Genomic DNA, 27,523 nt, shown 5'->3' with positions numbered 1-27,523 from the left:
AAGCCACATCACTTCTTTCAATTGCTGACTGATCAGCAGTTGTATAAACTTAAACATACATGCAGCATTTGTAATCCTTAACTTTATTGTCTAATACATCCTGTGTCCATCTTGTTTTATATGAATTTTATTCCCTTCTTTGCGCTTCTTTTGTGGTCTGTTCTTCCTTTTTTCCTAAGTCTTTTTCCTCATCCTTCAACTATTTGTTTCAGTATTACTTCATTTTCTTTTTTGCGTTGACTGCTAGAAAAAGTACATTCATTAACTTCCTTCAGTTTATATAACATGGGTTGCTGCACGTTACAGACTTTCAAATATTAATAGTCATGAGTATTTTGTGAAATGAGTGAAGGATATTTAAAAAGTCTGAAAATTAGGTGCTTAGCCAAAAGATTACTATCCTCACTTATTTTCATAATTACAGTATTTTTAAGCCAGGCTGCCATGACTTTTGTGCCAGATTTGCCAAGGAGATCATTTTTAAAAGTACTAATTCATGAACCAGTGTAATGGCAGACATGTTGAATTTAATTATGCGAGTCGAGAAATTGAATCTACTGCAGCGCAGCCCTGCTAGTGACGGTGCGTGAAGTATAGTCTGATTTGTCCGGCAGGCTTCCTACGAGAAGGGACTGTTTTAAACGGATTGCAAACCTGGCACCCGGCCCACTTTCTGGGTGATCTCCCAAGTGTGAACTTTCCCCACCCTCAACCCCTCCTTTCCTTCCTTGGGGTAGTTAACAGAGGAGGATTACACTGATAATTACACAAGCAGTGTCAGTTGCACACATGATTTGCATAACTGTGCTGTGCTGATTTCACCCATCACGTCTCTATGCTTTGCAGTGAGCACTAAAGAGAGGACATGGGATTCGTAACTTCATTCCTAACACTTCTTTAAAAAGTTTTAAAAAGGTAATTATTTAGTTTTACATTTTTCCACAGACGTTTACTTTACATATAGCTGCCTTCCATTCTTGACTCTTAAAGCACACGCCTGAGGCCCTGCCTGTTGAAATTTGACTAGGAGATAACAGCTATGTTCAGTCAGGCCAGCTGGTAAGACTATCCGTGTGATTTCCACTCAGCAGACCACGTTTTATTTTTTTTCCCTCTAGACCAATAATTATTTATCTATTCCACTTTATCTGTTCTTTATAAAATAAATTTTAAAATTTAATAACACGTATAATCTCATCTTTTACGAATAGCCGTAGTCATGCGGCTTTAAGTTTTAGACACCTATTTCCAGAAGGAATTATTAATGAGAAGGCTTTCTTCTGTAATGCATACTCATTTGATGTAGCTCTTTGCACTTGGGTGCAAAGACATTTATTAGATCAGTTTGTTATCATTTATCATTTATTACCGCAGGAACCTTTCCTCCCTACCTTTCTCTATTCTCAGGGTTTGTGAAGAAATGAGAAGGTTCCTTTCTCATTAGTCTAAGTGTTCTTCAATAGACAGCGCCCTTACGCTAAAGTTTTCTAGTACAGTTTTGTACCCCATGTGGACAGTCCTAACTTGGGGCCCATTTTACATTTTTTCTTCCACACTGTAAATCTGGTATGTTTGGACTGCATGGCAGAAGTAGATAGGCTGCATGCCAACATCATTACTCACCCAGTGTCCAAAAGAGCGTATCACACTGTTGTGGAGGTTTTGCCTTTTTTTTGGGGGGGGGGGTTGTTTGTAAATTAATCTTTACTCTCTCCTTTTATTTTTGCTGCTCGACCCATGTGTGTGAATAAAAGAAACCTGTTCATCCACAGCACGTACTGTCTTGTAAGCTCTTGTAAGATACTCCCAACTGGTAGAAAATCAGACGATTAAGGAAAATAAGAAACAAATATCATTCATTATAAGCATGTAAAATATATTTAGAATACAATTCAAATCTTATTTAAGGGGTCATAAATTATCAGAGTAATATCCCTTTAAAATGTGTGGAAGTGTGGAGATAATAAATATGTTCATAAGAGTAAAAGATCAAAATTCAGCATCTCAAAAGAACAGATCTTATTACATTCCATTTTGCATCTATTCACGATATCCCTTATAGATCTTATTGATTGAATGAATGTATAGGTGGAGGGATGCTTCAAGTTGAATATTCTCTTTTTTTTTTTCTTTTTTTTGGAGAGGTTTTTGCTATAGGGCGCGTGCGCTCGCCAGACAGACAGAGACAGACAGAGAGACAGAAAGTGAGAAATCACCCCCTGGGAGGGATGGCCACGCCGCAATCCCTTCTCCTCCATTCTCCTCTTGGGATCTTGGGCACGCACGCACACACGCCCAACGTGAGTTTAAGCCAACGGGTCCGGGACTCAAGCCATGGTCGACTACCTGGGAGTCCAGTGACATAGCCATTACGCTAACTGCTGGTCCCAAGTTGAATATTCTTATGTTAACCAGAAAGAATTTTTTTTTTTGAGAAGTTTTTGCTATAGGGCATGTGTGCTCACCAGAAAGACAGAAACAGAAAGCGAGATATCACCCCCAGGGTGGATGGCCATGCCACAATCCCCTCTCCTCCATTTCCCTCCTGGGATCCTAGGCACGCACACACATGCTCCTGGCATGAGTTTAAGCCACCGGGTCCGGGACTGGAACCGCGGTCGACTACATGGGAGTCCAGTGACATAGTCATTATGCCAACTGCTGGTAACAAACAGTAAGACTTTTAAGATTAAAGAAGCCAGTGGTAGTTTTGGCTTGGCATGTTACCTACTAGATTATAAATAATCAGTCCATTATAAAAATTAAAAGTTATGGCTAATATTTAATGGGTTCTTATTTCGTGACAATCTTTATTTTTTAAGATCTTTATGTTACAGATAAGGAGAGTCAGCTTTATTTCTTTTTAAAAAATTATTTAATTTTATTTAGTCCCACATTTATTTGAATTTGACCAGAGAACAACAGACACACAGAAAGAATGAAAGTGAGAAAGCAATCCACCAAGTCTGGGACTCAAACCATGGCCAGCCATGTGGGAATGTCCAGCACCTTAACCTGCTGGCCCAGGAAAGTCAACTTTAAAGTGAGAGGTGTTTTTTACATTCTAGGAAGGAATTTTGTGTATTATATTTACGGTTCTTTATCTTACTGAGGTTATACTTTTACTTTATTTTCCTTTTTTCCTGTTTTTGAACCAGGTATTATTTGGATTAGATTTTTGATATACGTAGACACACATGCTCAACATAGTAAAACTAAATAATTGTATTATGCTCTTATAAGGAATATTCAATAATATTGAGGACATATTGACATTTAAAACAAAATAAATTTTAAAATAGTATAAATTACCTTTATAAGAATAATATTTTAAAATTATGCTCTAAGGGACCAGCAGTTGATATAATGGCTATGTTGCTGGACTCCCACATAGTCGACCACAGATCGTGTCCCAGACCTAGTGGCTTAAAACTCACATCAGGCGTGTGCATGTGCGTGTGTGTGTACCCTAGATTCTCAGGAGAATGAAGAAGAAGGGATTGCAATGTGGCCATCTCCCCTGGGGGGTGATTTCTCGCTCTCTGTCTTTCTGATGAGCACACATGCCCTATAGCAAAAACCTCTCAAAAAAAAAAAAAAAGTATGCGCTAAGGTGCCTTTAGGTGATGTAGTGGTTGAGGTGCCTCCCACATGGCCAACTGAAGCTTGAGTTTCAAGTTTAGAGCTGGGTGGCAGCTAGACCCATGGGAGGGGTCCTAGTTTTGTGTTCCAGGGCTTCACTCAGCATGTCGGGTGTACGCAGCCTGTGATCCTGACTCAGACTAGGGGCGGATCATAATGCAGGAACCCTGTTAGGGGTTGCCTATATCTTCCCCCACCATGGAAAGAAAAGAAATACATTTTAAGGAAGAAGTTACTCAAGAACCTACTTCACCTACAGTATCTTTGTATATAAGGAGAGTAAGATTCAATGTAAGAAGAGTCAGACACAGAGCAGCCCCACAACACAGCAGTCCCATGTATTTTTAGATGAGAAACTGAGACAAACAGAATCTCATTCTTAGATACCTAGCAAACTCTAATGGTACAGCCCATGCCAGACTGGGGGTTGCTTTCAATATGATCCCCAAAGCAATCTTGAATAACTCTTACAGTAAATGTGTATTGAAGTTCATGAACTTTGTTTTATTGGGGTGTTGGGGGTTTGCTAGTTTGATGGTTTTAACACCGGTAGTCAATTGGTATAATAACAGATCTTTATTCTTTCTGCTCTGTAATCCTTAAAACAATTCTTGATTAAATTTAGGTATTAGGACCAGCAGTTAGCATAATGGCTATGTCACTGGACTCCCACATGGCTACCACAGTTCGAATCTCGGGCCCAGTGCAAACCCAGTGGCTTGAAACTCATGGCAGGCACATGTGTGTGCATGCCCAAAATCCTGAGAGGAGAGTGAAGGAGAGGGGATTGTGATGTGGCCATCCCCCCTCAGGAGTGATTTTTCACTTTCCCTCTCTTTGTCTCTCTTTCTGTAGCAAACACATATGCCCTGTTGCTGAAACAAAAGTAAAAGCAGCCAACCAGCCCAAACTGATATAGAAATCAATCTTACCATTCTTAACTACATATGCACATTTTATATAGCTTCCGACATGCTTGTGAAAAGCTGAGCTATAAACTCTAGTGTGCCTAACTCTAGAGCCTGTGCCCTCAGTCACTATGCTCTAGCTTTCCAATCTGTTCTCCGTTGGTAGCCACAATGTTCTTTTAAAACTTAGCCGAAATCATGTAACTCCTTTGCTTAGAATCTTTTCAATGAGTTTTTCACTGCTCTCATAATAAAATAAAATCAAACCAATTTTCATGTCCATTGAAAGTTCTGCGGACCTCTTCTATCTGGTCTTACTCTACAGTACCCCTCACTCTGATTCTTTCGCCACCCTAGGTTTCTTTATTCTGTCTTACTGTTGGAATTTACACCAATGGGTAAACCTAGGAGTTGCTACCTTTAGCTCTTTCTCTAGTTCTTGGCACAATTGCCTAATATCCGTCATATATTAGCTTAAATGTTAATCTCCTTGGAAATAGTGTCTTCCTCAAGCATCCTACCAAAGACATCCTCCTACTTACTCTCTATTTTGCTGTCTCTGTCCTAATGTCTTAAAAAGCTTGAATCAAAATCTGTAGTTACATTGTTTTGTTTGTTTGTACACATGTTATTTATTCCCCCAACCCCAGTGTAAGCTCTGTTACATCGAGGACCTCCTCCGTCTTACATGGAGGACCTCCTCTGTCTTACATAGCTACTATCCCCAGTTTCAAGAACAGTGGTTGGTACTGAATGAGGGCCTTAAGATACAGTATAGTTATTCTGAAAAATTCTCAGAAAAGGAAAGAGAAGAAATGACATATTCTCAATTCTTTAGAGACAATGAACGTCCTTTTCTAGGTTGTGAATCATGAAAACATATATACACTTGAATATTTTTTCTTTTAAAATTAAATGTAGCTCAAGATTACTCTTTCATTCATTCCTGGATAATAGGAATGGGTGATATTTTTTCACAGGGGAAAATCCTTGGTACCATGTAGAAAGCACCAAAAGCCCTAACAATGAAATTGCATGTATTCATTCAACGCTTATTTTTTTGAGTATTTAGGTACCAGGCTAGAAGAAGAAAAGATTGTACCTTTGTAGAATGTATTTCCTAATGAGAGATAATGGGAATACCCCAATCAGTAAAACATGGAAAACATAAATGATACATTAATTTATAACATGATGACCGATACAGGGAAAAGACCAAGTAACCATTTATTGTACGTTGAATATCAAGGTCCTTAAATTTTCCATATGCATTTCATTTCTCACAGATAATGCGGTGAGTTAGGTACAACTCTCCCCTCATTTTATGTAGCCTGAGATTTACGAATAATTGGCATTAGGGCTAGAGTTTGAAATCCAAGCATGAAACCAAGTGATGTTTACTCTGTACAAATAACTACATAAATTAAAACGGGTTATCTTCCGAAAGGATTATTTTTGTACCTCTTTGCTATCCAAATTTCTTGTTTACTTGGTAGTCTGAGTTATTATTATATTGGAAAGTCAGAGGAAGCAAAACAACTTGAAGAATAGAAATCATATCAAAAGGGAAGACATTATGTGATTGGATTCTTTTCTTTTATGTGCCTAGAAAGGCCGTACCTATTTCTATTTCTGATTATTCCATATTACTTATATTTTATACATTTTCAGTAATGAAATGGTTATCAAGTGTACCTTCTGTTGTCTGACATCTTAGATTTTCCTGTATCATCATCTTGCTCTATTATAATTTACCAATAAGCTGGTTAAATAATTTATGTTACAGTTACCGTGAAAGAAGTAGGTATCCCTCCATGTTCAAAGGCTTATAAAAATCATGTGTATTACGATGATTGTACATACCATATCTTATGCCATTGGGAAATACCTATGGTATGAATAAATGCTTAACAGGTATACATACTGAGCGGCAAAAATTTTGATTAACCATCTATCTCTTTATTGCTGAAGAAATAATTTTATTAGCAAATATAAAAAGAAAACAGTAAAATAAGGCACTTGTATGATGAAGAGTCTTGGAAGCAGAACTGCTACACTGCCAAAATATTTTTAAATGTGTGTTTTGTTTCATTCCATTTCACTTCCTTGTTACAGTTGTTCAGTTCAAGAAATCTGGGGAAACCTGTTACTTAAGCAAAATGATAGAAAAGTAGATGCCAACAGTTTACACTTTTATGATAATAATCTTACATGAGATTTTTTCTTTTTAAAATTATGCCTTTTTTTTCCCAGTGAGCTAAAAATAAATAGCAGGTTTTTTTGCTTTTAAATGTCAGTGATATTTAAATTTAAAATGGCCACCCACACTTTTACGTATAATTTTCCCTGATGTTTATGTGCTTTATAATATTTTTAGTATAATTTTAAAATTAAAATTACAGTATAAAACAAATGGAAATATTGGGTTGCTGGGGAAGTCATGATACATTTTTGCATAGAAAATCCATTGTGACTTTCCCAATGCAATAATATTTGAATAGTTAAGTAATGTTAGCTCTGTGAACACAGGAGTAATATTCTGTCTGTTCCCTGCTGAATCCGTACACCTAGAACATAGTACATGGAACATGGAAAGTGCTCGATAAATAGGATAAATGTTAAAAGAATGTTAAAGTGTGTGTTCTTGCCCAGCACTTGACAAATCCTATAAAAGAACAGTGAAGTGCATTAACGCCAGCACTATATACCTGTAGTATTATCCTAGTACAGTGTTTCTCAAAGTATGTACACAGGGAAATTATTTGCTTGGGAAGTTAATAGGCATTAAAATTTTAAAAAGGAATATATTTAAAATACTTTGAGGAAACTTTGTATTAAACAGGTTTTGTTTGTCTGCTTCCTTGTTTTGTTAATGAATCTGAATAGCTAAAAGAAGCTATGATATGCTTGTGTACTTTGTGAATCTAAAGAAATCCCCATTAAATTTACTGCTTTGCAGACTTAACTAAAATGTTTTATGTTCTCCCCTACCCCTGAATACCATTTGTAAACTCTAAGTAAGATTAAAGTTATTTTACGAGAATAATTTTGATTGACTGCTAATTATACTGAAATGATTTAATATAAGCGAGGTTCTTTTTGAAAAAGTAGCTCACTTTTCAGTGAAGGATCTGTTTCTGTTCTAGAATATTATCTTCTCCTTTAAAACATATTATAAGGAAAGATTAGAGTCACTGAGACTTCTAAATGTTTAGCAAAAAATAAAATAGATGTAAATAATTCTCAAAAATCTGTTTCAGGCAGAATTGTACCTCTAGGAACAGCAAAATAAATCACAGAAGGAAAAAAAAAATCAAATTTTGACAAGAAATTATAAAACCTTTAACTCCCCAATAAAGCAAAAGTTAAATTATTTTAAGTAATAAGTCAGAAGATTATTAGCATTACTATATATAGGCATTAAACAAATTGATAAGATAATACCAGTTGTATTAGTATTGAATAGATAATTCCAAAGGATAGCATACAAATGGCTAATAAACTTTTTTGTTACAGTTTCACTAATTAAAAATATAATATACAAATTATATTACTTAGCACCAAGGTTCCCAAACTTTCTTGGTTACTGTGTTCTTAATGTATTTTTTTTTAACAGTACTTTCAGGCCTAAAAGAAATACCTAACAGTTTTATTAAGTATTCAAGTCCAAACAACTTAACAAATATTTCTACCCTAACAAATTATAACCATCTACCATCTATAAAAAATATATAAATAAATTGAAAAACAAGATAATGTTTTGATTTAATTCTTAAATAGCCACAGTTACTAATGGGATTGTATTGATAGATCTATCACGCACTAGACAACTTCTCAGCCTTGGAATCAGATAGGACACTACCCTCTCATTTCCTATTCCATTAACTCTAACTTGATGTGACTATAGCCCACCGAAATCCACTTCATAACGATAGCACATCATTGAAAGGAATGTAGTGTGATCTCATATTGATACTGAGCAAGCAGTTTGCATAGTGTCCCAGAGGTGTTGAAATATTTTTATTTCCCTCGAAAATGGAAAATACCCGACAGTATCCCTAAGAGTTTGCCTCAGTGCCCCATAGTGCATAGGACACAGCACATCAGAGGAGAATTTATTTTAATGAGAATACGCATTGTTTGGTGACAGTATGATAAAAATGGCTCCTGCATATACTACTAGTGTGAATATGGGATTGCAAAACCTTATTTGAGGCAACAGTATAGCAGAAGGAATCACGGACCTTAAAGTCATTCAAATACGCAGTTCAGATAATAAAATGGACCACTAATTCAGACAGTGTAATTTATGAATTCTGAAAACAAACAAAAAAATTAAACATCAGCTATACCAATATGTTCATACTACTAATCTTTCTTCAGATTAATGTATCATAGTACAAGAATAAGCAGGTAAAAATAAAATATTAGACTCCTCTTTTTTTATCTTAGTAGTATTTCATTTTATTAAAGGGAAAAGAATGTAACATATGCATAATGTTCTGTTGATTGTGTGTCATGAAGAGTGGTACATTTTTTTTCTGTATATAGATGTGTTTCTTTGTATGTTTCTGTGTGTGTGAACATACATACATCTATACAAAGAGTAACACATTTACTACATACATTAGTGCTATTGTAATTTGTTTTATAGGTTCACTAGGATAACTCTTGAAGTGACCTATTTCAAGAAAATATAAGTGAACAAGACTTGGTTGTGCTATGTATCTTCATAACACCCTATGAATTTATGGTAAACATTCCTATTTCAAAGTTATTTATGATTATTCAAATTGCTCTTACTTTTGGTATATGGGTTTCTTAGGAGTAGAAGGGTGGTAATTTCTTATTTTTAATTCCTCATAATTAGAGGTGGAAAAAATATTAGAAAATACCAGCAAGATTTCTAACTGAATAATTGGTGGTATCAACTAGTTTACTAAATCTTAAATTTTTAATTCATTCTTCAGGTCAGGGATCTGTATCTGTATCTCTGACAGATTATACCAATAATTTGTAGGGATTTTGTGAAAGAAAGTATGGCAAAGAAGAGGCTGATCATCAACTTTTGAAGTAGTCTAGAACAGTGACCCTGCCCTCTCCTCTCAGAATCATTAGTAACATATATTTGAATTGTAGTCACAAGAAAATTTACATGACTTACCTGAATTGTATTGGTACTAGAATATAACAAAGGTAGCATGACTTTGTCGGTATTTAATTCAATGAAAGACAGAACTTTTGATTCCAACCATAACAAAATATCAGGGACCAGATTTGCCCTCCCACCTTAACAAGCTAGAATATAGGATAACATATATTACATGAATTTCAGACAGTAACAGTAGGCAGTGCAGAAAGACATAGATACTCTTAACAGCCCTACATTTATTTGAAAAATTGACCTAGAAGTTTATAAACTTTCCCACAAGAAGAAAAAAGAAACACAGAACAGAACTCTAGATGATTTCACTGGTAAATTCTGTCAAATATATAAAGAAAAATAATTTAAGGAACAAGTTCTTCCAGGGAATAGAAATACTTTCAAATGAATTATATGGGTTCATCATTACCCTGCTACCAAAATTGAAGACATTAGAAGAACAGAAAACTGTACAGCACTATCTCTTATGAACATAACTGTAAAAACCCCTAATGAAATTTTAATAAGTTGAATTTAGAAGTATATAAAAATAATATATCATAACCAAGTGGGATTTATTCCAGGGATTTAAAGTTTGTTTAAAATTGGGGAAAAAATAATCATTGTAATTCTCCACATTAACAGGCTATAAAAGAAAACCACATAATCATCTTCATGGTTACATAAAAAGTATTTGATGTAATTCAGCATGCATACATGATAAAAGTTCTTAGCAGTGCGACAGAATAGTAGGAAACTTCCTCAACATGATAAAGGTCATGTATGAGGAAACTTTCAGCTAAAATCATACTCACATTGAAATAATCAAGGTTTACCCTTAAGAATAGAAAACAAGACAAGAATGTCTGCTGTTTCTACTTATTCCGAACTTGATACAAAAAAAAAAAAAAAAAAAAAAAACTTAGTCAATGTAGTAACAACAGAAAGAAATAAAAGGCATACAGATTGGAAAGGAAGCAGTAGACCTGTCTTTAATTTTAGGTGATTTGATCAGCTATATCAGAAGTAGCAAGGGACTTATGGAAAGAAAAATAAAACAAATGAGGGATCTCATTAAGTTGGAAGGTGTAAGGTCCATATAAAGAAATAAAGTGTATTTATTTTATTAATTGCTTTTTTAAATAGACAAAAATTGTATATATCATATACAGCATGTTTTGATATATGTACACATTGCGGAATAATGGAGCTAAGTAACATAGTCATTATCTCATATACCTGTCATTTTTGGCCAACTACATGGTTTGAGCCCCAGGGCTGGAGACTTGCAAAGAGCCCTGGGGATGTGTATGTGTGTGCTCAAAATCCTGAGAAGATGGAGGAGAAGGGATTGCAGCGTGGCCATTCACTATTTGGGGGTGCTTTCATACATTCTCTCCAGCAAGTTCACGTGCTCTATAGCAAATTTAAGAAAACAAAAAAACACTTAAAATCTACTCTTAGTGTTTTCAATAATATAATACATCGTTATTAACGATAGTCAACAAGTTGTACACCAGATCTCTCCGGCTTACCTTCCTCTATAACTGAAATACTGTACCCTTTTCATCTCCTTTCACCACCTCAGTTCCTGGTAGCCACCGTACTACTTTCTGCTTCTGTGAGTTCAACTTCTTTTAGATTCTGCATAAAAGTAGGATCATGCAGTTTTGTCTTCCTGTGCTTTACTTCACTTAAAATAATGTCCTGTCGTTTCATTCTTGTGGTTGCAAATAACTGGATTTCTTTCTTTAAGGCTGAATAGAATCTCATCGTGTGTGTGTGTGTGTGTGTGTGTGTGTGTGTGTGTATGTGTATACTTATTTATTTATTTATTTATTTATTTAATCCCCATCACTTAATAGACCCTTTGGTTGATTCCATAATTTTCCTGTTATAAGTAGTGTTGAAATGAACACAGTAATGCAGGTTTCTCCTGAAAATATTGAAATGAAATCAAATATATCCTTACATCCCAAGAATAAAACAATTAGAAATTAGAATTTAGAAGTTGGTAGGGGGCCCCAGGTGATGGAAGTTAAGGTGCGGGACTCCCGCATGGCTGACAGCGGTTTGAGTCCTGGATCTTGCAACTTTATCTCTCTCTCTCTCTGGTGAGCACACATGACCTATAGCAAATGAAAATAATAATAATAATGAATAAAATAAAATAATTATTTTTAAAAAGAATTTAGAGGGCCACATCATTTATTATAGAACCCCAAAATGTATAAAATACTTAGAGATAATTTTAAGCAAATATGTATAAGAATGATGTAGTCAACATTAAAAATATTGCTGAGGGAAATGAAGTACTTAATGGGCCCAGCAGATAGTGTAACAGTTACATCAGTGAACTCCCATGTGGTCACCCATAGTTTGAGTCAAGGACCCGTGACTAGAAACTTACTGGGTGCGTGTGTGTGCATGCCTAAGATCCAAGGAGGAAAATGAAGAAGGGATTGTGGCGTGGCCATCCCCCATAGAGGGGTGCTTTCTCACTTTCCCTCTCAATGTCTCTTTCTCTGTCTCTGTATCTCTCTTTCTCTCTCTGGTGAGTGCACATGCCCTCAGCAAAAAACGTCTTTAAAAGAATAGAAGTGAAATATTTAAATAATCAAAGAGATAGTACATGATCATAGTGTGAAAGGGTCGCTGCTGTTAAGATGTCAATTCTCCTGAAATTAAGCCTCTCAGCCAACGCAATCCCAGTCAATATCACTGCAGGCTTTTATGAAGAAACTTGAAAAGTGGTTTTAAATTTTGCTTAGAAATGCAGAGGACCTAAAATAGCTAAAATAATTTTGAAAAAAAGCAAAGTTAAATAACTTATACTGCATATTTAAAGAGCAACTCTACTGGTAATACTTGCTCTGTTGGTTTAAGGACAAACACAGAAATCAATAGGATAAAATAGAGTCTAGAAAAACACCCCAAAACACATGATCAACTATTTTCAACCAAAGTACTGAAATAATTTAAGGGGGAAAGAATAATTTTTCTATAAATGGGGCTAGACCAACTTGATTGCCATACTTTGAAAAGAGAGTAATATAAGGCTCTTACTGTATATCACATAAAAAATTAAGTTGACATAGTTATCGATTATCTACAGTTATATGACATGTATTTATATAGATTAATACATATATACACATATATAATAAAATATGTGTCTGCATACATATGTAAACATTTTGCATACTATATGATATATGTATTATATGTAATGCAGATACACACATATTTCATGAGAACTAAAAGGCAAGTAAGTAAAATACTCTAGACCAGAGACATATAACTCATATTTTAGAAATTTCAGCACATTAAGAATTTACAGAAGATACTAAGAGCTTTCAGATAAACAGGTCACATATAGAAAAGTACTTGAACCAATCTTTTTAAAAGGCATTCTGGAAGTTAGTAGCTCAGTGAAACATAACATTTCCAACTTAGGAATTCTATACTGAATAGAGAGAGAGAAATACATGGGGATCAGTCAAGTAGGGAATCCGGTTATAAGAGGGACAGAGGAAAGTTTCAGAACAATTGTGTTAAAAACTTCAAGCTATCATTAGTTCCATTTGAACTAAGAATTACTAATGGTTGTAAGAAAAGAAGAAGAAATTTTGAGTGGAATATACTTGATAAATTGTTTGGGAATTTGAGTGTTTAGAATAATTACTAGTAGATTTGAAAAAATTGGGGGGGGTGAGAAAGGTAGCACTGGATATCGAAACACAAGCAATTATTAAGTCTAGGAAAAATTAAAAGTTTAATTAAAAAGGAAATATCACTGTTGAGTAAAGGAGAATATTATAGTGACTATTTCTATTAGTGCTGGAAATTTCCGTTTTTCTACTACTAATCAGAGATAGTTATGTAACTTGAAAGATAACAGAACAAAGAGTTAAGAGGATGTTTGTAAAAGAACTGAATCCTACCTAACAGAACAGAAAGGTAATGTATTATCTCTAAACCTCATAAATACAGAAAAACATACACATACATTATATAAAACTATGAATGTGATCACCCAAAGAAAGAATTGAAAATATCAATAGATGCTTTTGAGGATTATGATTAGGTTGCTGGTGAGGGTGGGGGTAAGGAGGAGGAGACTACATATTTTATTAAATGCCATAGAAAATGACTTGTTTTTCATGTATGGGCATATAAAATTATGGTAAAAAGAAACATTAAGCATTAAAGTATTTTAAAAAATGGGTTATCCCATGGCCTGGTGGTTAAGGCAGCTGGATCTCAAATGGCCAACTGTACAATTAGAGTCTTGGACTAGGCAGCTTGAAAAATATACTGGCCATGTGTACATGCGTACATTTGTGCCCAAATCTTGAAAGGAGAGAAAAGTGGAGGAGAAGGGAGTATAGTGGGACCATGCCCCAATGTAGCTTTCTCTCTTTCTCTCGCTGTCTCTCATTTCTATGAAGGGTACACATTCACTCTGGCAATGTTTATAAAAAGAAAATAAAAAACATAAAGGGCCATGAATGCTGAGCAAATGAAACAGCTCAACATTACCATAATTTTAGAATCTGGGAAAAAATTATTACATAACAGCAGCAATAAAAATATAATTTCATAGCATGGAGAAAATGTTTGAGATTCATTGTTTAATAAAATAAGCAGGTGGTAAAATAACCTAATTTCATAAGCAAATTTATCTTCAGATGTGTAGAGAAAATACGAGGATGATCAGAAATGCCAAAGACAGTTATTTCTGAATGGTATAATTATGAATGATTTTGTTGTTGAATTAGTTTGCACATTTTTTATAAGGATGTATTGCTTTTGGAATTAGACTATAATTTAAGAAAAACTGATGACAGAAAACTATTTAAAGAGTCAGAAAATTATGTCATTTATAAAAACTGTACTTAGTTCTTTCTGTGAAAAAGGCACCATATTAAGTTCTTGGGAGTTTGCAAAGATTTATAAGATATTGTTCCACTTTCTCAAGAATGTCATCATCTAACATGAAAGATTAAAATGAATATATAAATAACCATATAATATAAGGTTGAATGTTAGAAGTGTCCCAAGTATGAGTGCCAATACAGTTACAGTTCTTTAGTGAGAAAGATTACTTTTAGATGGAGCAGGGTTGAGGATGTCGGAAGTGTAAGGATGATGAGAATTTCAAGAGGCAGACATTGTATCAAGCCATTTCAGAAAAAAACAAGACTTAAAAATGAAAGAGAATTTTTTTTTTGGGGGGGGGGAGGCTTTTGCTATAGGGCGCATGCTCTCGTCAGAAAGTCAGAGAAAGACAGAGAGTCAGAAAGCGAGAAATCACCCCCCAGGGGAGATGACCACACCACAATCCCTTCTCCTCCATTCTCTTGTCAGGGTCTTGGGCACGCGTGCACATGTGCCGGGCATGATTTTAAGCTACTGGAGCCAGAACTTGAACCATGGTTGACTACATGGGAATCCAGCAACGTAGCCATTACGCCGACTGCTAGTCCTAGTGCAAGGGAATTTTTGGCCAGAGCCTAGGGTAAATAATAGATATATGTGTGTTGGGCCAGATTGTATAAGGTTCACAATGCCAGGCTAAAGGATTTGAACTTTGTTCAGTGTTAACATGCACTGAAGGTTCTTGAGAAGTGGAGTAAATTACACATGGGAAGAGAAAACCTATTTGAAGTCTGTTATGCTAGCCCAGGTTAATGTTAATGAACGCTTCAACTAGGATATGGTTATGGGAATAAAAAAAAAGGATACATTTGAGAAACATTAATGAAGTTCTGTGTATAGAATCGTTAACTAATTTATTTATTCACTTTATCTGTTTTTAGATTTTTGCAATAGGGGACCTGTGCTTACTGGAGAGAGACAGAAAGAGGGAAAATGTGAAATCACCACTCGTGGAGGATGGCCACATTTCAATCCCTTCTCCTCTGTTATCTTCTTGGGATTTTGGGGCATATAAAATGGGCATAAAAAAACATGGCGCCTGGCATTTTTTTTTTTTTTTCAAGCTGCCAGGTCTGGGACTTGAACATGTGAGATCCAGCATCTTAACCACCATGCCACCTGTTGACCCTCATACATAGAATTTAGCAATTATTTGAAAGCAGGAAAAAAGGAAGGGGTTAATATTACAACTGTAGTAATGCTGGCAGCAAAGGGAAGTCTCAATTAAGAGGTAGTTTTGTGAAGGAAGATAGTTTTAGGTATCTTGAATGTTAGGTTTGATTTCAGGAGTCTATCCCTGAAGTATTACTCAAAGTTTGAAATACAGTCATTCAGCAAATACATAGGAGTGTCTTCCATGTTTTATAACTACCATAAGCATTATCGTTTCAAAACTGAAAGAAACAGATTCTCTGTCCTCATGGAGCTTATTGTTTGGGCTAGGGAAATAGATATCAAATGGATAATTACAATGTAGTCATCATAAGAAATATATTGACCGAGTATGAGCAGGGTCCAGTGAGAATGCAGAGGAGAATGGTAAGTCCTTATCCTCTTTTGTTTTGGTTTATAGAAGGGGTTCAGCAAGATCATTAAAGAAGGTTTATATGACCAGCAGGTACTTAGAAACATGAGCAATTATTCCAGGTATGTTGTGAATGTTTCATAATCTAGAGAGTAAAGAAAGAATACTGTCTACGAACAAAATTAGGAGGCATACATTTATTTGCAAGGTAAGAAGAGATGGAGAAACCGGAAGGGAAACAAAGAATCCGATCGTAGAAGCTAAAATGGGACATTCAAGATACAAGAGAGGGACCAGCAGTTATCATAATGGCCATGTCACTGGACTCCCATGTAGTCGACTGTGGTTTGTGTCCCAGACACGGTGGCTTAAAACTCACGCCGGGCGCGTGTGCGTGCGTGCCCAAGATCCCGAGAGGAGATGGGAGAAGGGATTGCGGCGTGGCTATCCCCCCTGGGGGTTGATTTCTCGCTTTCTGTCTCTCTGTCTCTCTCTGGCTGGCTGGCGAGCGTATGCGCCCTACAGCGAAAACCTCTCCAAAAAAAAAAAGATACAAGAGAATTTGTAAGTGACCAAGAGACTGGGAAAATTTAGGGTTGATAAAAATCTACTAAATCTAATAATACAGAGGTTATTGACTTTTCAAAAATATTTTATTAATGTTAAGAATGAAGATACTGGGGGGGGGCAGACAGCAGGTGGCATGGTGGTTAAGGCACTGGACATTCCCACATGGCTGACCACAGTTCAAGTCCCAGACTTGATGGCTTACTTTCTCACTTTCCCTCTGTCTCTCTCTCTCTCTGTGTGTTTCTCTCTGGTTAAATTGAAATTAATGAATGAATGAATAAATAAATAATTTTTAAAACTACATAATTTTTTTTTTTTTTACAAGAAGAGGGAAGATACTGGGGCCAACAGACAGCATAGTAATGTCTCTGGACTCCTACATGGCTGACCAGTATTCAAGTTCCAGACCTGGGGGCATGAAAATCATGCCGGTGCATATGCATGTGTGCCCAAAATTTCAGGAGGAAAATGGAAGAGAAGGGCTTGCATCAGGGTCATCCCATCTGGGGGGTGATTTCTCACTTTCCTTCTCACTGTTTCTCTTTTCCTCTTTCTTCCTGGTCAGTGCATGCACCCTAAGGCAAAAACCTCTTAAAAAAAATGAATATTTCTCATTTAGTGGGAATGTGTAATAACTATTATAAAATAGAACTAACAAAACAATTGACCTTCTTTGAATATGTATGCTATATATTTGTGTTCATAATTTATACATATTTATTTATGGGTTACATATAAATTTATAACATATAAATAAACTTACATGTAGGGAATGAGCATACAGTTTTAATGAACTTGATTTTTAAGAAATAATGTCAAGGAACTGATAGGAAATGGTGGAGAGAGTAGAGCCATTACATTTGGCAGAGATTGTTGGTGATGTTTGGAAATAAATTTTTAAAAAGTAGTAAGGGGAGAATGTAGATGTTGAAGGAGCTAAGTAAGTAATTGAAAATAGGTGACAGCAGTTCTCAGAACTTCTGAAATCCTGCTTCTTCTCCATCCTACCACCCCCATTATCTGATCGGCTCCTATTTTTCCTCCACTTATAACTCTAAATGTTCTTATCTCAGGTAATACTCCTGTCCAAACGTCTCAAACCAAATTCTCCATGTTATACTACCACACCATTCTTTTGCTCCATAAAAACCCACCACAGGAACCAGCAGGTGGTGTGGTGGTTAGTGTGCTAGACTCACACTGGCCAACTACGGTTCCAGTCACAATCATGGTGGCTTGAAAATCACACCAGACGTGTACACATGTGTCCAAAATCCCAGGAGGAGAATGGAAGAGGAGGGATTGTGGCATCCCTCCTGGGGTGTGATTTCTCACTTCCCTCACTGTCTCTCTCTGTGTCCCTCTCTGGCGAGTGCACACACTCTATGACTGAAACAAAAAACAAATACAACACAATTTGTAAGATATCTCTTAGGTGCTTATTAAATATTCGTCATCCTCATTAGACCAGCAGCTACATCAGGATAGGCCCCCTAAAAATTTGGTTTCCACTGCATTTTAGCTTCATTAGTGTTGGTGCACAGTAGTATTTTATAAAAAATAGTGAATGAAAGAGAGAAGTGGGGATAAGGTAAAGTGTTCCCAGAGCAAATTTCTTGGAAATAGAATAGTTCAAAGAAATGTCAAAATGTAACATGTCAACCAGTATGTGGGTTGCTGGAGTAGAATGGAGAGGTAGAGTCAGGAAAATTGAGGTTATACTTTTAAAATAATTACTCAAATTCTCACTGGACTTCCTGAGAACAAGTTACCGGATAAAGAGATAGGGGTGATATTATAAAATAAATGGATCACAAAATGGGAAAAACTGAAGTAAAGCAGATGGGATGGACTTCAGAAATGAGAATCTTAAAAGCTTGAGTGGAAAGCTGTATAAAGTAGAGAAAAAATAGGAACAATTTAATACAACTTAAAAAAAACTAGTAGAACTGTTATGAAATGTGCACAGCATAATGTAATGTTCAATGTTGAAGAAGATGAATAAGTTACATATCCTTGATTTGATTATTATATGCTAAAAGCCATAATGTACCCTGGAAAGATGTACATGGAATATATGTAAACCAGAAATTATCATTTTTTAAAAAAGGAAAATGTTAATAAAAAAAAAGTATACCGTCTTCTCCTTCTTATCAAATATTGGAACTTTATATGGAATTGTGAGCCAAGGGAGTGGAATGGAACCATGTTTCAATTATCACGAAGCTATTAAAAATACCTTCTGAATTAGAAGCACGGGCAAATATATTCACAGTAAAACAAGCATCCTGAGACACAGTGCGAGAGGACTAGTACTAGCAAAGCCCGGAAGATGACTGATTTATCTCAGTTATTGATACAATGCAAGTGCTTACTAGTATTAATTGGTTAATAGACTTGTTCAGGACAAATTCATCAATATTTCCAGAGAAATAGTATGAAATTACCCATAATTTAGTAATGGTAACAGCAGACAAGGGCTTTTTATTATGTAGCTTCACGTCATGGAATACAATTACATGTAAATATATTTATATCACAGTAAATGTTTTTGACCAATACTTGTATTTTTTATGCTCTCACATAGTGATATGAATTCTACACACTATGCACAGCTATTCTCAGAATTTTGGGTTCTGACAAATGGAAGTTCATTTGCCTTCATCTTAAAAAATGAGTAATCAGACCTTAAATAGTTGTTATTTATGCATGGTTTACAAAAAGTATGATTATGAAATAACTAGTTTTAGTTTATATGTACTTTAAATACAGTGTAAAGATTTGGTTTGGATTTAGGCCTCTATGGCTACCTTTCCTTATTATGGTATTTCACTTCCTCTTGTGATCAGTGTCATAGTATGGATTCATAAGGCATATGGACTTATGAATAATGTCTGTGGTTGTAAACAAGAGTTGTCTTTTTGTTGTTCTTTGGACAAAACTCATGATTTCTGTGGGAGTCAAATGAGTTGTTGGCCTGACTTAACACTTTGCTTTACTGCTGAGGGCTTTGGCCTAGATCACTTGGTGTTTTATATTCTATATCTGTACAAAACCAAGAATCAAAGTACTCTGTGATAGCTTAATGAATAGTCAAACATTAAAATATACCTCTAGTCAATAAAGAAGTAAAATCTCTATTGAATATAATACCAGCTATTTTTTTCTTTATTCATAATAGAGCAAGTGTGTGTACATGAGAGAGATGGAGTGATGTAAGTAAGATGAGCCCCCTAGGCAGGGTCTGATCATGCCGGACACTCTTCCTCTCATCCTCTAGCCTGTTAGGTCCTGGGTACATATATATACCTGGCGTTTTTCAGGCTGACTGAATTAGGGATTCAAACCATGGTTTCCACGCAAGATTGGTTCTTTTCAGCGGTGCAATACTGCTGTGCCATAGAACCTGCTCCAGAAGTTTTGTTTTGTTTTGATTTTCAGTTTGCCAGAGTGCACGTGCACTCTCTGGAGAGAGACAGGATGGGTGGTGGTGAGAAAGCAACCCCCATGGAGAATGGTCACATCACAATCCCCTTCTCCATTTCTGCCTCCTTTTGGGATTTTGGGTACACGTGCACACACTCCTAGTGTGTTTTTCAAACCACTGAGTCTGAGACTCAGATCATGCAGTCAGCTATGTGACATCCAGCCACCTTAACCACTATTGCAACAGATTGGCTTAAGAGGTTATTTTTTAATAAATTTTTTAAGAAGGTTTTTTTTTTTTCCCCAACAAAAAAAAATTTAAGTATTTTAACAGCTACACTAACATAATGGCATCCTGATTATTAGGGAGTAATTCATTTCTGGAATCTGAGGTGTGTTGGAAAACATTACTGAAACCCTAACACATTTAGGTCTTCAGTAGTTATTGTTAATAATTCTGACTCAAAGCACCTAGTAAGTTAATTCTTGGTATTGTAAAAGTAGTGCCGGTGAGAGAGAACATACTTATTGGCCACAAAGTTTTGCATGTGTGAATAGTTATTACCAAGGTGGAAAGAAAACAAGAAACTCTCTACTTTTATCTGTGCTTTTTCTCACTACTTGAGTTCTTTTGAATCTTCTTGGTACCGATGAATAATCTCTTTTTATTAAACAATGACATTTCAAGTTGTTGCATTAAAGTTTTCTTCAGTAAAATTTCCTGCCTTTACCGAAAAAGAAAGAGAGAAAAAAAAATATCATGATGCTACTAGGATACTCTCGATTTTGTCTTTTGGATGAGTCAAAGCTGAGATTATTGTGTAAAGAGCAAAAGTATTAAGAATCAGATAATTTGAAGATTGATCATCAACACCTGATGGTCTAGGATATAGTCAGAGCATGAGTTTGATTCACCAGAGGTGTGATCTAGCTATCTTCTTGCTGTCTTTTAGTGTAGGTAGAAATGTATCATCTTTTCTAGTCTAAATTGTAGTGCGGAGAAGGAAGAGATTTGATCTGAAAAGCACAGAAGTGCTTCCTCCAGACTGTCGTATGTTGGTTAAGAATCAGATAATTTGAAGATTGATCATCAACACCTGATGGTCTAGGATATAGTCAGAGCATGAGTTTGATTCACCAGAGGTGTGATCTAGCTATCTTCTTGCTGTCTTTTAGTGTAGGTAGAAATGTATCATCTTTTCTAGTCTAAATTATAGTGCGGAGAAGGAAGAGATTTGACTCTGAAAAGCACAGAAGTGCTTCCTCGAGACTGTTGTATGTTGGCTGTTGGCTTTACTTTGGATGTGGATGAGCCCCGCTAACCTGGAGTTCTCTTCACAGTGGGTAAACCTCACAAGTGCAACTACTGTGGACGGAGCTACAAGCAACGCAGTTCACTGGAGGAGCACAAGGAACGCTGCCACAACTATCTCCAGAATGTCAGCATGGAGGCTGCTGGGCAGGTCATGAGTCACCATGGTGGGTAGAAATAGCACTCAAGATTTTCATTTCCCCCATACTGTGTTTAATAGTGTTCAGTGAGTTAAGTACTCTTAGTGCCCTCCACCCTTCAGGGTGAAGATAAAATCTTACTGTTTAAATCAATTTTAAGATTGTATTAATATTGTATGGGATTTTTTTCCTAAGCACTTGAAATAAATTGAACTGATTTGGGGTCCATTACAATTCTATTGAGTTATTGAGACACTCCCAAATGATTGCTGATAACCTGCATTTGAACTAATATGCCAAAGGAAGATAGTGTTTTATCTTTCATTTGTTTAACGAAATCATTAGATGATTCTACATACATCTACAGGTTTCCTAAAAGAATGGATTGGTTATTTGTATATTTTCATCCTTCGTAAGTAAGTGATAAGTGATAGAATGTAAAATTTCTCCAATCTATCTTGTAATTTTGCTGGGAAACTACTGATTTTGCTTTCAACAAGTTTGGGAAATAGTCTAGACCAAAATTAGACACTCCCCCCCAAAAAAAATAAAATCCTTCAAGAATAACATCCTGATCTCCATAATACACTGTGGCATGGCAGGTAGGAAGACAGTCTCTAAGGTTTATCAATTAATATTTTCTATTCCTGAAAAGTTAATTTTAGCAAATTGGTCTTACAAAATAAGGCAATTAACTTCAATTCTTTGAATTTGGAGTCATCTGTGTTGTGTTACTAATTATATTTTTTAAATGACTGATTTTACTTTCATACAAATACACACAAAATCTTAACTTTTCGGTTTATTTTTCCTCTTAAATGTTTTTGAAATATCTGACTAAGATTAAATGATATAATTGAAGATTGCTATGTTATTTTTAAAATGTAAATACCTATTTATCAACTTGAATAGAGCCAGCTCAGGAATTATTTGTTGGTTGGTTGTTTTTTATTTATATATGACCTATTGTGGAACTGGGTTTATTGGACAGCTAGTGATTGTTGTTGACTTAGGAATTTTTAAAAATTTAAAATAGTGTCATCTCAAATAATGTATGCATTTTCTAGTACAAAGAATAGTTTCTATAATCTAAAGAGTCTGATTTAATTTAATTCGTCATGATGATTAAATTCATTTATGTTTCTGTTTTGACTAACTAACATTAAAAATCTGTCTGTGTGTCAAGTGTAAGTAAATCTGATATCGCAAGCTTGTACTACCTGGGCTTAGGAGGGTTGCATGGAGTCCAGAGCATAGAGGTAATAAAATGGTGAGCCTCGGAGCCCAACAAACCTGGTGTCTAAAGATGTAGCTCGTAGGCCTGGTGTGAGAATTAAATGCGATTAGGTATATAATAAATAGCTAGTAATTGGTTCTTTCACATTTTTGGTCATTAAATTCCAATAAACAGTTTTTGTTCTACCCTCTATAAAGTTGTCACTCTAGTTTTAGAAATTTATTTGCCTACCAAGTACATTGTTTCTGCGTAAATTGTTAGTTTTAAGGGTGACTTGAGCCAGGGAAGTGATGGAAGTCTGTAGGCATGCCAGAGGATCCCGGGGACATGCTGTGACATCACTACTAGTTGTTCCGTATAATGTTTCCATTGCCATCTGGCATTTGGTCGGATTCTACATGTGCAAATTCTATTAATTAACTCATTTTTCCTTTCACAATTATTTCTTGAACTCTACATCACATTTATACCTGAATAAGAAATAGAGAGTCTCCTAAAAGACTTTATATTAAAGTGATAGGGATAGTAAGGTATAAATACATCATTATAATCACTATTTAATGATCTGTTGGCAGTTGCACTTTTGATAGAACATAATACTAACACAAAATTTAAACAAGTATAATTTGGAGGAAGAAAATACAAGGCTTCTAAACACCTTGGGCCTCAGTATTATTCCCCATTTCCCAGAGCACTTAGCCCTCAACAGGCCTAAGTCCATTACAGCTGGCACTGAAACTACAACTAAGTTGGGAAAAGTGGGAAAAGACCGGGGTACTTCAGAGAGCAGGAAGCAAAGCTGAGCAGTAGTTAGTTGTGCATGAGGGTAGGATTTCCTATCATTTATAGACTCAAATGCTCTTTAATATATTGGATTTTAACTACAGAAGTTTGTATTAATGCTGTTTCATACTGTACTTGTTCTTTGTTTGTTGTAATAATAATCCGAAATCATCCTTGATCTACTTTATCTTCTGCTACTAGCTTAAGAGAAATTAAGTGTAAGAGGTAGGAGTTGATAAAGACAAAGAAGGGGGAAACAGGTAAAATACTACCAGAGTACATTATTAACATTGTCTCATATGTATAGCTTGGTGTGTATCCCCTTTTTAAACAGAGCTACAATGAAATTAGTATTCAACTCCTTCCTTTGTTTTTTCTTTCATGTTAATAACTCTTGTCTGTTTTTTTCCCCTTCATCTTCTTTTGTTTTAGTTGTAGGTGTGAAGATTACCATTAGCTCCATGAAATTAATGACTTTTTTTCCCCACATTTGACATAGTTCTATTTTATAGCCTCTCTTTTCTAAAGCAGATTCTTCAGCCATCTTGGCTTTTCCAGTGAGGGAGTGTCTAAAGTAAAGGATGTAAGGGGTCATTCATTAAAAAAAAAAAAAGTTTATTTAATTCTTTCCTTAATGTGAGAAAGAGAAACACCCTTGACCTATTTTCATGCCAGGATCCTCCCCCACCCTACAGCCAGCCAGGATCACAGGCATGCCAGCAGGCTATGGTAGCCCTGGAGTGCAAACCTAGAGCCTTCCCATATAGTTTCCCCCTCATCATACAGCAACACCTCTGCTGCCTGTGCCACCACAGCTGGGCCAGGTGACATATTTTTACTGCACTCTGAAAACATTACAAACGGCTTACTATGTGACAAGTTATATGGAACATTCTGGGAATGTAAAAATACATGAATGCAAAATGATTTTTCTGCTTTTATTTTAATCTGGTAAGAAATATATGCTTTTAAAAATAAAATTAGGAAAAGGTCTGATAAAGATATGCTTTTTTGTATACATCAGTGTTTGATCAGAGCGTGAGAGCTGAGTAAAAAAATGTGTGAATCAGAGAGGACACAGGAGGATATATATTCCAAGTAGAGAAGAGGCTTGAAGGAATAAGGATTTATTAAAAAGGCTATTAACAGATTTCTTGACATTGTGCATAATTAGAATTAAAAGAATGGTAGAAATGAGACTAAAATAGTAGGTTGTGATCTAAAGGCAGAGCTTTTATGTTAATCCCGTGTTTTACATTTTATGATGTAACTTAAGGGATAATCAAGGATGTATCTGGTAAAGAAAAATACCACCAACAGACAATTGTATAGATGTATACCTGGAGCAGAGGGCTGGGTATAAGGAGAGAATGGAAATGAGAGTGACAAGAAAAATATGTGGATGGGGCCAGGACATTAGCACGGCAGTAAGAAAATGCTCTGCAAGGCTGAACCCACATGAAGGGGTCTAGAGGTCACATCCTTGGACCTTACCGGGCACCTACATGCTTCTGATCCAGGCTCGCTGCGGTGACTCACAACACTGGCATTCTGTTAGGGGTGTTTTGTCTTTCTCTTTTTCTCACACACTCTTACTCTGTCTCTCTCTCATGGAAGAAATAAATAACTTAAAAAGACAACAGTCAGATAAGAAAGCAATATGGAACATTGAAGACATATTTAGGAGATAGAATTTATAAAATCTTAGAAATTTTGATTAAATTTCAGGAAAAGGGAGGGATTTTTTGACTTGTAGTTTTGGAAATAAAGATAACAATAAATTGGGTTTTATGGCAAATTATGTATCTTATTTGAATATTTTTCATGCGCATGTTTTAAATTTTCCACTTTGTAGAAAAATCTTTAAAAACCTAACTATGGGGACCAGCAGATGGCATATAGTTACATCGCTGGACTTACATATAGTCAACCGTGGTTCGAATCTTGGACCTGGCAGCTTAAAACATGCCAGACACGTGTGTGCATGTGCCCAAAATTCCAATAGGAGAATAGAGGAGAAGGGATTGCATGCAGCATGGCCATCCCCCTTGAGGGGTGATTTGTTGCTTTCTGTCTTTCTCTCTCTGTCTTTCTAGTGAGTGCACATGTACTACAGCAAAAACCTGACCCCCAGAAAAAAACATCACCATACTGCATAATTCCCTTTTTTCCCATGCCTAAAGACAAAAATGGAAGTGTGAACAAAAACAATAACCAACTTTAAACCTATATTTTCTTAGACAAATACATCAAATTATTGGGGAGTAAGAAGGTTCTTTATTGCAAGTATGGAGACATAATTTGGAACTTGGAAACTTGCTAGTAAGCGTTTTTTACTTAGTTCCATTGAGTGACATAATTACCTTTATACGCCATTCAATAACATCCATTAACATCCATTAAATATTTTTTGTAAAGAATGATTTTATTTAGCTTTATTTATTTATTTATTTTAATTTGACTGGAGAGGGACAGAGTGAGAGCAAGAGTGAGAAACAGAGAGGGAAAGTGAGAAAGCAAGCCACTAGGTCCAGGACTTGTACCACTGATGGCCATGTGGGAGTCCAGTGCCCTTAACCACCATGCCACCTGCTGGCCCAACATCATTAAATATTACATTTGTCTCCCATTATGAAAGGTGCTAGAGACACAAAGTTAAATAAAACATAAGCTCTAAGGTTATTTACCACCTATTGGAAGATGCAGATCAGTAAACCAACAATTAGAATGCTGTATGATAAGCATTATGGTGATATAGAGGACAGATAATAAATCTGGGTGTCCAAAAATAACTTACAGGAAAAGTTTTGTTTAAGCTGGGTTTTGAAAGGCAAAAAGAACGAGCTAATAAGTGCTAACGGGTGTTTCATGCAGAGAGAACACCATATGTAAAGAAATAGAAGTTTGAAAGAGCATGAATATTAAGACTCTTCAAGTAGCTTTGTATAATTGGAGCCCATGGGTAATTTGTAAAGTTTGTAAAGACGAGAGAAATTGGAGGTGATAAGATGAGAGAAATAAGTTCTGGACAGAATATCAAGGGCCTGTTGTGCTAATCAAAGAATTTTGTACTTTCACCTTAAGAAAAAGTGAAAACAAACAAATAAACAAAAACAATTAACACTCACATTCTATTGTGAGAAATGTAGGAGATAGATTAGAGGCATCAAGAGACAAGTTGACCAGTTAAGAGATTATTACAGTGGTTGAACTGGGCTTAGTAGACTGGACTATAGAAAAAGGTGAGGTTACTGAGAATAACTACAGATGTAGAATCTGAAACACTTGATACTACCTGTGTTGTCTGTGAGGAGATGTGGTAAGGAGAAGAAAGGCAGGACATAGGTAAAAGGAAGAAATTCAGGATTTGCCACAGGTATCTATTATGACCAATGAGGTAGGGAGTGCAGTTCACTGAGACAGGATTTAGAAATATAGGGGAAAATTTGGGGAGGAAAAAGAGATTTCACTTTTGAAGTCTGATTTGCCTGCGAGGTTATCACATAAAACTGTGTAAGTTAAATGCATAGCTCTCTAGCTCTTGAGAGAGATCTGTAGGGAGTGCAGTTCACTGAGACAGGATTTAGAAATATAGGGGAAAATTTGGGGAGGAAAAAGAGATTTCACTTTTGAAGTCTGATTTGCCTGCGAGGTTATCACATAAAACTGTGTAAGAAGTTAAATGCATAGCTCTCTAGCTCTTGAAAGAGATCTGGGTAGGAAATAAAGATGTGTGAGCAATCATTATATAGATAGTTAGCCCAAAGCTATCAGTTTTAATAGGGTAATATGAGAAAGTGTATAATGAGACATCTCAAACACCAAAAACATACTAGGAGGAAATAAATATTTATGAAGATGAGTAAGAACAGAGGAAGAATATGGCAAGAGTGGGA

The 27,523-nt window shown here is 35.7% G+C and overlaps 1 protein-coding gene across 8 annotated transcripts in view; it reads left to right on the top strand.

Moving 5' to 3' along the window:
• The window catches only part of IKZF2 (IKAROS family zinc finger 2), a 207,351-nt gene that overhangs the window by 163,264 nt on the left and 16,564 nt on the right, over window positions 1-27,523 (top strand). For all 8 annotated transcript variants that reach the window (XM_006140096.3, XM_006140095.3, XM_027770247.1 and 5 more), the window contains one exon: window positions 21,497-21,634. In XM_006140096.3, coding sequence (XP_006140158.1) covers window positions 21,497-21,634 — 138 coding nt within the window. The remainder of the gene's footprint in view (window positions 1-21,496; window positions 21,635-27,523) is intronic.

This window comes from Tupaia chinensis, unplaced genomic scaffold (assembly GCF_000334495.1).
Source record: "Tupaia chinensis unplaced genomic scaffold, TupChi_1.0 Scaffold000018_1, whole genome shotgun sequence".
Classification (NCBI taxonomy): Eukaryota; Metazoa; Chordata; class Mammalia; order Scandentia; family Tupaiidae; genus Tupaia; species Tupaia belangeri.
The sequence above is the reverse complement of the archived record's forward strand: the minus strand, read 5'-3'. Positions and strand labels throughout refer to the sequence as shown.